Source organism: Theropithecus gelada, chromosome 8, assembly GCF_003255815.1.
Source record: "Theropithecus gelada isolate Dixy chromosome 8, Tgel_1.0, whole genome shotgun sequence".
In the NCBI taxonomy this organism is placed as follows: domain Eukaryota; kingdom Metazoa; phylum Chordata; class Mammalia; order Primates; family Cercopithecidae; genus Theropithecus; species Theropithecus gelada.
In genome coordinates this window covers 15,620,006-15,633,876 of record NC_037676.1, presented here as the reverse complement: position 1 = coordinate 15,633,876, position 13,871 = coordinate 15,620,006, and the positions used below count along the sequence as shown (strand labels likewise).

Below are 13,871 nucleotides of genomic sequence, written 5' to 3'. Positions count from 1 at the left end.
TTCAAAATAACCTTATCTATACTTTACAGAAACAAAGTTTAAATTCATCCCAAGCTTGTCAAAAAGAAATAGGCTTGTTTTAAGTCAAAGCACTCAAAACTACTTGAGATTTGGCAGGTGTTTCTATTGTGAATGGTTAAGGTACTTCTTATTCTTTTTTACAAGGACAGGATACTAAATTCTATCTGAGAACAGGGTAGTCTGAAGGAGATACCAGGAAGTGTAGATTAAGAAGTGTAGTCAAATCACTCTAGGAAGATGTCAAACTGCAAGCCTAACTTGGATCCCCATAAACAAAAATAATTAAACCCAGTTTCTGTCAGGATTTATCAGGGAAGATTTCACAGTTTCTCAGGTGATCTTTTGGTTAATGTGAGATGAAATGCTGCATGGTGTACTCAAGAGTGACTGGATGAAAATAGAACTTTTCTTTCTTTCATTTTGCCTTAATCTTTAAAAGTCCAGTGCTACTAAAAAAATTATATGCATCTAGGAATTATTTCAAAGGTCCTCTAAGTTTTAATTCACTATTACTAACTAGAAACACTGCCCACTGCCTATATTTTAATAAAATCTTTATAAAATGTTAATAAAGTATTATTTAGCAGGAACCATTTACATAACACAGACATAAATATTACCCTAACTATAAATGTAGCAAATTGACAGAGAATCTGCATCACTCCCTTTATAATGATACAAGCTTTAACTAAGCAGTTATAAATTAAACAGGTAAAACTAGCTAAATATAGAACTAATACAGTTCATTTTCTTTTACATAGATACGGAATAACCTCAGTAAATACCAGCTAGATCAAATGCTTGATCTGAAAATATTATTTACACATTTTGAATGTGGATGCATTTTAAAACTTCAATTCAGAAGGTTAATATGTGATAAAGAAAGGGATTGTTAAACCCACCAAACTAGAAAATACGGCTTACTGTGCACTATTATTAGAAGAGTAGCAGGAACGATTCACTTTGTGAAGCCATGCCTCATCCTTACTTCCAAACACTGTCCACCATCACACACACACACAAATATATTTATAACATATTAAAAGCTAAAATTAGTTTAACCAACCATATATTTTGTGGGCAAGAAAAAAAAGTAAATATATTAATTATCTCCAAATGTTGGGCTTAGGATATTTTTAATTTTCGTCTTGCTTTCCCATATTTGAAAATATTTTGAAAATGTGTATTTATCTATCAGGATAATATACAACTTTTCGAATTTAAAAAGTCTTATTTAGAACATAACAGTTTTATAAGTGTCCTGCCGCAGAAAGCTTTTCTGGTTCATCATTTGGCCTCAGGGATTAAATTATGCTAGAATATACTACTGAATTGCTGTAACTGTATATGTTTTTGTTTTATCTTACATCATCTTTTAAATAATTACAAAGTTTCAGAGGGCAGAAACAATATCCTTACAGCAACTATTGCTGCAGGAAAAAACAGCTAATAAATCAGTGATATGCCTGGCACACTCACTGATTCCTATGTATGTATCTGTTCTGCAGACAGTTTTAAATTTTTTTTTTTTTTAACTTGGGTTTTAATTAGGTACATAAATAGCAACATGAGAACGAGGAGTTCTAAGGCTTGTACATTATCTCTAGGTGAAGGGATTCCAGATTAGTTTGCTTGTAGGATGATATCACAGAAGATAACAGAGGTCTGGTCTAGTTTTTCCTGATTAAGATGGCAGAGCAAGGAGTTTTCTACTTAGTTCCAGGTGAATTCTTCACATTTCCTGGCTTTTGAAAGTTCTCCTTCCACAAATCTTCTATGACTATATATCCTCGTAAACCCCAGTCATATAATCTCTCCCCACTGACCTGGGCAAACACGATGGCTTGTTGTGGATAATAGAGGGAGGCAGCTAATCCCATGAAACCAGGCGGATACACTAGCTTCTTTATTTTTGAACCTAACCCCCATTGAACCAAATTTTGCATCTTGGGCTTAGTTTGGGAGTACGTTTCCTGACACCAGGTTGTGTATGGCTCGCAATAGTGTCGGAGCTGTGAGATGCTTTCTTCAAGCTGGCTCCTTGCCTCCTCCACATACTTCGATTGACCCTCGGGAACTGAATAGAGTGAAAGCTCATCAACCTTCATGGAATTTTTGGGAGGTGAGTCCTTTTTTGGTGCTGCATAGACTTTGAAGGTGAGCAAGCTCAGGCTGGCTGGCCCCACGGACCTCTGAATTACCTTGAACATGTCGCTAGCAGCGGTGGCTCCGGCAGGGTCAGTTTTAAATTTTTTAAACAACAATTTGAACGATGAAGTTCAGAGTAAATTCTCAGAATACGCAAACTAGTAGGAATTTTTATCAGCAAGAAAATACAATACAATAAGGATATTTTACATAAGCTTAAAGTAGCAATGAAAGTCAGACTAGATTTTAATAGCAAGAAATGCAAAGCAAATATAAAACCAGAACATATCTATGCATACAGGCTAAGTAAGGAAACGCTGATACAGAAAAATGCCCAGGTGTAACTGGGCACTGTGATGGCTGTGAAACAGACCACTATGATGCTTTGATATGTAAATAGGCCAATATGCCAAGACTTCCTGAAGTTTTCTCTGTTATCTTTGTTTGCTATCTGAGCTACTGGCCCCTTTACCAGATGTCATGTTAAGTGTGTTGACCTTCATTAAAAGAGGTAAAAGAATATACAGATAGGAAGCCCAGAACTTCACAAATGAAAGGCATAGGCAAAATGATGTCCTGGATGTAGTGTGTCCTGTAAGTCTGACACATTTTTTGCTTAAGTTCAGAGTCTGTTATTGATAGAACTTTCTTAAACTTTGTAGTTTTGGTCAAAAGTGCCCAATGCCTTTTTGGCTGAGCCAAAGCAGGATCCCTTTCAAGGCATTCCATGCCACATATGACTGCAAAGGAGGAAGGTAGCAAGAAAGGAAGAGACAAAAAAGGAAAAGAGGAAGGAAAGAAGGAAATAAAGAGGGAAGGAGGAAAGGAGGGAAAAAGGAAGTTAGGAGGAAAGAAGATTGATTTAGAGATGGTTAATATATCACTGTGGTAAGCAGAATAATGGCTCCCTAAAGTTCCCGTGTTCAGACAGCCAAATACCCTGTCTGAATAAAGGGTCTAAGAAGGTTCTATTCAGAGATTAAACAAACTAGGGGAAAATAAAGTAACAGTCCATAGGAACAGACAGTAAAGTACACTGTCTTTGCTATTAGTGATATTTAAACACAAACACACACACACAAATTAAAACTATATCTTTATACTTCATGTCACCATGACAACCATGGCCCTAAAAACTGTAATCTGAGACTTGTTATTTAAAGTGACATGGGACTGCACCCTAGGTATATCATAGGAAAAAAAGAAAAAGAAAACGGAACACAATCCTCCCAGGAAGAACATATCCTTAATCTAGTCCTCAAAGAATCTGAACAGAGACAACAATTGTATGCTCACAACGCAAAACTGCTGAAGACAAAAGAGCATAAGCCACCCTAAGTGAGAGCCAGCAGAAACAACAGAACCAGATGTGCAGACTTCCAACACTGAAATGGTTAGATATGAAATGCAAAATAACTTTGATAACTTTGAAAAATATGAAGCTAGATCTGAAAGGATTATTCAGGAAAAAACAGACTATCGAAAATTGTTGTACTCTTAGAAAAAAAGACAAGTAAAACTCTTAGAAATTTAACCACTGAAATTTAACATCAGATTACATATATCTCTAGTAGAATTCATGAACTGGAAGATAAATATGAAGAATGCAGCATGAAAAGATAAAAATACGGCAAACTGTTGAGGAGAAATTAAGAGGCATAGAAGAATGAATTTTTTTTTTTAATATTTGGTGTGAGTGTGCATACAGCACTACTGCTGCATACTCAAGTACCATGGTTGTCTTCAGAAAGAACACCTGTGTGATGATTTGTGTTGCAAGCTGAACTAGCCACTTTTTTCATGAGCCACCACTTTTACTTGAAAGAACAACTAATAGACAAACCATGGTTATTCAGATTTCAGTATGTGGCAGACATTTTTTTGAAAATGAACCAAGCAAGAGCCTGTCACTTCAAAGTAAACAACTGACAGTATTTATTGCCAAAATAACATACTGCAACAGATTGAATGCAAAACAGCTATGAGAAACCAGCTGTCTTCTGGTAAGCCAGACATTAAAGAGATTGGCAAAAAATGTAAAACAATACCACTCTCCTCACTACATTTTTGAAGTTATTTTTCTAAATTTAAAAGTTTATGTTAACATATAATGAGTTTTTAAATTATTGTTTTAAAATAGACTAATATTTTTAAAATCTCAGTTTTAACTTCTAATACGGTAAATATACAATATATAACCTATGTAAACAAAATCTCTTTTGGATCCTCAACAACTTTCGACATGTAATAGGATCACAGACCACAATGCTTGAAAGCCACTGTTTACAGTAAAAAAGGTGAATTAACTAGGACTACATACAACACAGATGAAACTGGCAATCATCATTTGTTGAGCCCAAGAAACAAGAGACAGAAACATTCATATAACATGATGCCAGTTACATAAACTACAAAAAGGGGTAAAACTAAACTATACTGTTTAGGATGCATAAGTAGGTGTTAAAACCATAGAACAAAGTAAGTAAGTGATTTACATAAAAGTCATGATTGTGTTCATCTTTTGAAAGACATTGAGGGATTATGAGTGGGGATACACATGAAGGGGATTCGTGGTATATGGCAGTATTTTACTTCTTCATCTATACGGTGGTTATAATTCTATCATTATTTATTTTATTGTATATTTACATTTTAATTGTAGAAAATTCCTGAACTAAAATATATTTTAAAAATCAGGGAAAGTTTCATCATCACTACAGAAAAAAAAGAAAGTGGTATAAAACACTAAAATAGAGGTAGGTAGTATATTTATTCTGATAACTAAAAGAGATTTTAGGGCAAAAAACATTTCTAGAGATCTAGGGATAGGATATAATAGAGGACTCAATTCACTAAGATGATATAAATAATCTATAATCTTATACAGGTAACAATTCAAAATATATAAAACAAAAATTAAGAAAATTTTAAGTAGAAGTTAACAAATCTATTGTACCATATAATTTAACATACTAATTGACAAATCAAGCAGACAAAAACATTAGTAATGACATAGAAGATTTAAAACACATAACTAACATGCTTGGTAATATATATTTGTATCTATTACAATCCTGTACCCCAAATTGGAGAATACACATTGTTTTCAAATACAGATCATTTAAGAATATTGATATTGTTTTAGTCCATAAAAGAGTCTCAAAATACATCAAAGAATCAGTATAAAAACTGGTATATTTTCTGTCGGCAATGAAACTAGGAGAATTAAGAATATTATTTTTAAAAAATCCTGTAATGCATGCCAAAGTCAAATGTACTTGACTTTTGGCATTATTTATCCTTTTGAATTTTGGTACTTCTTTTCATCACTGTGCAATGATGAAATTAAGAGTTGACCACATGAGAAATATGAAAAGAATCAGGGTTATTTGGAACAGAGAAGGTTATAAGGTAACAGCTGTCTTCAGGAATACAAAAGTGTATGCTTAGTTTTATACTGTAGCAGGAAATACTGTGATGGAAAATAGGCAGAATCTACTGTAAGAGTGATTAAATTTTAGAACAGTCCACTACAGGGACCACAGAATCTCTATCTCCATAGTAAAAAGCCAAGCAGGTCACTGCTTTCCCTGAGGAAACTTCTTCCTAAAGGTAGAAACTGGCTCTTATAAATCTCTTAGTTTAAATCCAGCTCTGTGATCTATACTCAAATTAGATACTTGAGTTAATTGACAACTCTGGAAACTAGCAGATAATTGCTAGTTAATTCATAACACCATACTAATCGATTTGTATAATACTTGTATCAATGATATTTCATATACATTTTCAGGCTGCTGGAATTTTTTTTAATTGTAAATGAATTTCCCTTGTTTGCTTGTAGTTTATGAAAATAATAACTCCTTATTGAGCAAATATTTTTCTAGTATAGGAAATATAGTTTATCTAACCAAGTAAACTCATAAGGGAGTCGAAAAATCCTGTAACATTTAAGACTGTATGTAAAAATGACATTGTTACATCACTTTATCGTGTGCATTTTACATAAAAGCTGTCTTCTATAAAATGAAATAAAGAAAAAACATATTACCACAATAAAATGTAAAAATCATAATTTTTTTATTGAACAGGTATAATATAAATAAAATTGGGATTTAAGTCTGCTTCTCAATATTCTCATTAATGACTGTAATTTGCATATGTAGTTTAAACTAGAGCAATATTAGCATCCATTTTCTTTTAGCAACATTATTCTAAGATGTATTTTTTTTTTAATGTATAATCACCCTATATGAAAATTTCTTATGAGATTAAGGGAAAAATAAAAATTGTCAAAGTTAGAAAAATGGTTCATACAATGATGATATATTACATTAGAAAAATAAGTCATAGGTCAGGCATGGTAGCTCACACCTGTAATCCCAGCATTTTGGGAGGCCAAAGTGGGTGGATCACAAGGTCAGGAGATCGAGACCATCCTGGCCAAAATGGTGAAACCCAGTCTCTACTAAAAATACAAAAATTAGCTGGGCGTGGTGGTGTGTGCCTGTAAATCTCAGCTTCTTGGGAGGCTGAGGCAGGAGAATCACTTGAAACAGGGAGTCGGAGGTTGCAGTGAGCTGAGATTGTGCCACTGCACTCCAGCCGGGCGACAGAGCGAAACCCCGTCTTAAAAAAAAAAAAAAATCATAAAATCTTAGGTATTGTATGGCATATGGTATTATAATCTGTGAGACTTTCATCTTACACATTCTAGAAATTTTTGAAATTATTAAGAGTAATCCTTTAAAAATTTAAAGGAAATGACAGGCTTTACTTAATGGAAAAGAGTAGTGATTTCTATAGAAAAAAATTTAAAGTATCTTACGAGTAATCAAAATTATTTATATGGATCCTATGGACTTGGCTTGTTTCTCAACCCATTGCAGGTCCATTTTGTATAACGAGGAAAAACATCTTGGGTTTAGTTTATGGTGATCAGCCTCCAGTAGCTGTTTAAATCTACAACAAAAATTAGTTTTTATAGTTGGGAATTTTGATTACCTATCCAATATAGGAGGCAACACACCTACTTTTAGAATTGTACACTACAACTAGAATACTTTTAGCTGGATAATATTAAATCAGTGACCCTGAATTCAAGGGCTCCTATGATGGAATCTGTATAAATTGAGGGATCCTTGTAGGAGGCTTAAGGATCCTTGGAGAAATCAAGTGAACTGTACATGTTTACATTCAAAAAGGGCCATGGCCTGTTCTTTTTAGTAGCTGGGCTAACCAAAAGTGCTGACTTTCTCAGGAGAAAAGAAAGAAGAAAGCTCAGCATAAGAAGAAGAGTACAACTAGAAGTTCATCTACAGAAATTCACAATTTTTTCAAGACAAGTCTGAAAGTCATTATCCTCTTTAGAAATAATATGATAAACTGATATAAACATATCAAGTAGCAGCTTACACCAGATTTTTGTGCAGAGCAGAGGAAACGGCAGGAAACAAAGGCTTTGAAAAAAAAATTGTGAGCAAAAGTGAAAATGAAAAAAAGTCTATCCATTAAGACACTTCTTTATTAGAACTGAACAAAGACTGTACATAAGATGGATAGATCTGGTTCATAAAATACCTGTGTTCTGCAGGAACATAGCCTGAGAATCTGCTCTCTCTACATAACTCTTCAAATACTGCTAAAAAATATAAAATTTCAATTATTATGTTTTAGTTGTTGTACACTTACCTTTTCCTTATTTCAATCTAAAGTTAAAGATACATAATTATTCTGCATATTTTAGTCTTTGCATAAATCTAGGAATGAAATGTAACATTAAGGCTTCACTGCACGTATTGTATTCAATAAATTCTAAAACATTCTACGAATAAACAGCAGCTATAGCTTTATATAAAGAAATAACATTATCAAGTATAACAGGTGAGGGCTATATACATAAAGAACATTTAAAGTATTGTACATACACTATTAGTAGGAGAATGGTATCCATAAAGTTGAAGACGCTGACATACAGCACAAAGGGCCAAATGAAGTGTCATATTTCAGAATGAACCCAAGTACAGCAAAAGAAAAAAGGAAAAAGACGACAAAATAATCAATTAGGAAGGGCAAATCATTATGCTACATTTTATATACACACGAACAATACAAGTGGGATAAATGTTAAAGATGAGTAGCAAAGTTTTAAAAATCTCAGATAATTAAACATTAAATGAATTTGTGCTCATTTCAACCATTTCATTATAACCTTCGAATAGAACTACTGCTTTGAGTAAAACACGTTGCCCTGAAGTATGCAGTTTGATTTGGACATGTTTCCGCAATGCTACATGGCATAGGGGGAAATCCAGATGCAGCAGTACGGCAGTGGAAATGGTAAGAGAGACCTGTGCTGGAATCCTGCTCTGCTATGATCAGTGCTGTGACATTAGGCACATGAATCTCTCTAAGACTGTTTTCTCATCTCCAAGCAGGAATAATACTTACCTGGTAGAACTGTCATGAGGACTAAATGGGAGTAACATTTACAATGAGCACAGCATGGAGCTTAGCACATAAGGGTCCCAAGAAATGTTATGTTCATTTCCCTTTTCCCTTCTGAATCACAGTTTTATTTTGGCATATGAAAATTTTTAACTTTAGTTTTGATTTAATTTTTATTTAGATATGTTAAGATTCAGTTTAAAGTAGCTGCATGGTTCTACTAATTAAAGAATAACTTTAAGTGTTACTACTAGCTAACCTTTGTGAGTGTTTATTACATTTCACATGGTTAAGTGGCTATGTGCTTTAACCTCCATACCAATCACATGTGGTCATCACTCCTAATGCCCCCATTGTACAAATGAAAAAAACAGAGGAACAGAGAGGTTAAGGACATTGTCCAAGGTCACCCAGGTAATGAGTGGTAGGGCTAATATTCAAACCCCAAAAATCTGGTTCCTGAGCCTGTGCTATACTGTCTCTCTTAGGTAATTCATATATTTTCACAATAAGCTACATTTTAACTACCTCAAAACTCAGCCAAAATATTCTAAGAAGATGTGGAATCATATTGTCATTTCTATCACCTTGATAATATCACCTTACATTTTACATATTCTTTTCTAAGTAAAGTAGTATAACTAAAAAAAATTTTATAACTAAAATCTTTGATAACTAAAGTAATATAAAATAAAACCTCTCTGGTTCAGATTTGCATTATTTAAAATGTGACTAACTAACAATGTTAACACTAATTATCATTATCGCTAAACACAGTAATGACTATTTGGAGAGCTGTATTGTAAAGTGCTGTTAGTTTCAAAGATTAAAGTTCCAAAGATTAAAGATTATTTCTGAATTGCTTTAAGGAAGAGTTCTGATAGCTAAATTACGAAAGTAAGATTTTAGAAGCGCTATTTAAGTTATATAAAATGAATACTTCTGACGTACCTGTGGCTATTAAAGACTTTAGTAAGCATTCATTTATAAATAAACAAATTATATATTATATTACTTAAAAGTTATTTTAATCTGTTATTTAAATCTCCTTCCCCACATATTTGAAAGGGAATGGTTCATAAACCCATATAAACATAAAATAATACAATTTAGGGTATGCTGATATAATTTAGATTTTATAATTCAGATGGATTTTCCCTAATTAAGTTAATGAGGTTTTACTCTATCACTATCATAAAATATTTGCATTAAATCAATATTAAATTTCTTGTACCTTGGCTGCAGTGATGCTCAGAGCCAAATTTTGTACTAACACTGTAGGCTTTCTCAGTGTGCATTGCCTGCTATAATTTTTCTCTTTCTTATCTCCCTTTATTACTTGATGGATTTATTAATAAATGTTAATGATTAGAATAATACTGTGTTTTTATTGGAGGATGCATAAGTCCTCTCTGGAAGTCGTATAAATAAACAAATAAATGAAACAATTATATTTATATCCATTGAAATACTATCTACTTTATCATTAAAGTATATCAATAGATTCATTAACATTATTCAACCTCCTTAAACAGTATTTTATTAACAACTTGCCTATTCAGTCAATTATAGTTAGAGGTAATATATCAAAACTAAAATAACTGTTTACTCATTTAGTATATTATTTACAAGAAATAAAATTTAAGAAAGCATTCAGTTCTCTAGTGTTCTTTGCTAACACTCTAAACAGTTGCAATTATGGGACTATTCATGTAGTATTTATTAATTACAATTTGAAAATCATGAGACTTGAATTAAGTAGAGAACTACTATTGCCCCTTTTAATACTTGACTAACATTACAATCAACTCTTTGATTTTTTTAAGACTGTCTTCCATAAGCTTTATCAATAGTATACTGAGGGATGTTCAATGACTACTGAGAATTATAGCATGGTCAAATATCCTACAAAGCAGTATGTGCTACACAATCCTGATAAATCTGCTTTTATTCAACTAAATATAAATGTATACTTCATAAATATATTGGGATTGAATATGGCACCCATCTGCTATAGATAATCTATGTTAAGCAAAACCTAATATTCTTTTAAAAATGAGAATAACAAAAATAAAGTTTTAGCTCTCTGAAGTTAATCATCTGAATTCCATGTAGGACAATTAAACTACTGCACAGGGACATCAATTTGCAAATGAAACAAATATCATTTACATGCCAACAAAATTCACTGTATTTCTGGTTATCTAAGTATCAAAGAAGTATGTCATAGTGGATAAAAGTGAAGTTTTGGAGCTGGCCAGACACAGGTTCAAATCTTTGGCTTTGCCATTTAATAACTATGTAACTTTGGACAAGATGCTTAACCTTCCCAATTATCAGTTTCCTCATCTATAATTAGGGATAATAAGAGAATTGTTGGATAGATTACATGAGAAATGTATGGAAAGCACCTAGTATAGTGCCTGATGGTAAGGCCTTAGTACCTGTTTGTTATTTTTATTATGTGAACCTGGCCTATGGTCAGGCTGAAATACTTCAGACAAAAATAAAACTGGTAAGGAAGATGGAGGGTAATGTTGCTTGACTCTAACTTCAGAAAAAGACGAAAATATTATATATCCTAGAAGAAGAATCTCTAATATACACATCTAAGAATGCAAGAAAACATATTATTTCCTTGTATTTGTTTCGACAGTCACATTGTTATATTACCACTAAATTCTCTCACATTATAATTAAATCTTTGCAATTCACCTTTAAATTTTTACATGCATAATGATCTGTATTAATCTATTGTATGATATACCCTTCAAATCTCACAGATAACGATATGGATGACAATGATTTAATGAATGATTATGGATACAGATGTTTAATATCAATATTTGAAGTAAATATTGATATCAATGCATATAAATACTGAAGCAATTTTTCTACATAAAAACTTTACAAAGTTTTCAAGAAGGGGACAGCTTCAAAGTTACAAACTTTAATTACTGTTTCTTAACATGAATAAAATAATTGTTGCCTAGAAAACCCACCTACAGCTACTATAAAGTATTCTTACCAGCATTGCACGCTTTTCTTCATCTCCTTTAGTTTCTCTCTTTTCATTTTTTTTCCTGAATATCTCTTGAAGCTGATGAATAAATCAATCAAGAATCAAATATCCAACAAGAGTTTCTGGGCACCTATCTCCTATTCTGGACTAGGTATATTCCAAAAACAAAGAAAACAGCTTCATCCACCAAGCACATTTAACCTGCTATAGATTTATTTTCTGATATCAGTTTTTTTCCCCCAAGAAAATCTATCCTTTGGTATCGGTAACCCATAATTAAGTTAAATGTACTTAATATTACAGTTTTACTTTATCTCTAAAATGCAGACATCCACACAGGCAACTTCCAAAGGACTGAATTCCAAAAGCTAATCTTCTACTTTAAGTCAGGGGGATGGAACTTGGCAGTGTGGACATAGAACGTTCTGTAGAAAAACAGGCCCATTCTGAAAGTTCCTAAAATACAGTTGTGCACTATCATAAGAAAGCGACACTAACCTTGGCCATTTTCGGATGGCAGAAACACATCTATAGCTATTGTAATCAAACTGAAAACCGCCATCTCCCCATCACTCTGCAAAGCACTGGAATGAAGGCTCCAGCTCCAGCGGCTTGGCTCAGGGACTACACCTGGGCAAGGGCTGCGTGGGCGAGAATTTAAGCCTTCTGATAAATCCCAGTAATTAGTCTGCTTGTTTCTCTTTGAATGGCTACTAATTAGCTTCTGATGAGGATTTTTATATTTTCTCTTTCCTACTAAGAAAAAGAATGATGTCACAGACTTCCTCTGAGTTTCAGCTTCTGAAGTAAATATGAAGCTCTTTCAGAGGTTTTCTGAGGAATTTTTAACAGCTACGTTACAAAGGAAAAGTAGAAAATAAAATGGCTGTTTAGGAGGTAGGGCCATAATTTAAAAAGAAAACAAAAAAAGAAAAGAAAATGGCTGTTGATTTCCCTTTCTTTTTACTCAGAAAGTGTAGGTAAAGACAGAGTGTAACATACATGCTAAGAGCAGACCATGTTACTCTAAGGAATAAATTAATAGTATTTTCTATTTCAGAGAAAAAAACAGACGAGGCATTTTGCCACAAAAAGAGATGCAAAATACATAGGTAAAAAGAAAGAGAAAAATTCTGGAAGGAGATTGTGCGAAGTTGAGGGAGCAACTGACCTCCCTGTCAGACCAGTGCCAGAGCTGGACCAGTCAAAGAAATGTCAAAAGGTAAATACCTAAGAACTATCAGCCTATGGTCAAACATAACAGAAAGGAACAGGGGAGTGGGGACAAGACTGGAATACAAGGCAGGAGTAAGTGGAAGAGAAAAGAGAAACAAAAATCATGAATCCTATATTGAGAAGGAAGAGAAGTTCCTATGGAAGGAGTTGTGCCTAGGTGGATGACATAATGGGGACTGAATATTAACTGGGCATGTATAACCTGAGGACTGTCTGTTATCCACCCAACAGAAAACACCTGATACATTTCACACTTTTATGTAAAAACAACGATAATCATTATCATACACTGAATGTAATTTATATTTGTAAAATGTAAATATTGTTCAAAGTACCTGAGTATATACTTTATTAAATAAAGGCAAAAGTATACATTTTTCACTCTTTTCTCTACAGTAGTATTCCCAAGAAGGCAAAAACATAAAAATATAAGCAATATTTAATTATTGATAAAAACGCAGCATATAACATACATACCACCAAAAACTCTTTTTTATCCACCATCTCATTGCCATCGGTGTCAAACATGTTGAAAGCTATTCTGAACCCTGCATGTGGCTCTGCCAGAAAAAACAGAGAAGGTATTCACAAAATGGAAAAATGTATTTTAAAGCACAAAATCCATATTAGTTGTAAAGTTACTCATATTCTATACAGAAAAAGTTTCTTTAACCAAGAAATTAAAAGTTAACATGTTATTATTGGTTAAAGATAATAAAAAGCATATAAAAGTATTTATATTTCTGCTTTATACATTAGTACACTTAATAAAAATTGCTAATACACTTTACAAGCACTTCTGTGATACCTGTTGCATAGCACTGAGAAAAAATTTGAATACTTTCCTTATTTCTAAAAATAAACACTTCTCTTTTTTATCCAAAGTCTGTTAGTTTGTTTAAAAGGGAAATATCAACTCATCACATTTTAAATATATTCAGTATGTTCAGCTACTTAGTGCGGCAGAAGAAAAAACATGACACAATGGACTAGTTCC

At 32.9% G+C, this 13,871-nt stretch overlaps 1 protein-coding gene and 1 pseudogene across 3 annotated transcripts in view; both read right to left on the bottom strand.

Moving 5' to 3' along the window:
• MICU3 (mitochondrial calcium uptake family member 3) overlaps positions 1-13,871 on the bottom strand; it is a 93,988-nt gene that overhangs the window by 24,474 nt on the left and 55,643 nt on the right. For both annotated transcript variants that reach the window (XM_025394110.1, XM_025394111.1), the window contains exons 6-8: positions 13,352-13,434; positions 11,645-11,716; positions 8,097-8,135 (exon numbers count right to left, since the gene is read on the bottom strand). In XM_025394110.1, the coding sequence (XP_025249895.1) occupies positions 8,097-8,135; positions 11,645-11,716; positions 13,352-13,434 (194 nt within the window). The remainder of the gene's footprint in view (positions 1-8,096; positions 8,136-11,644; positions 11,717-13,351; positions 13,435-13,871) is intronic.
• LOC112630799 lies at positions 1,556-2,252 on the bottom strand (annotated as a pseudogene). The gene has a single exon (XR_003120942.1). The product of XR_003120942.1 is annotated as an MICOS complex subunit MIC26 pseudogene (transcript).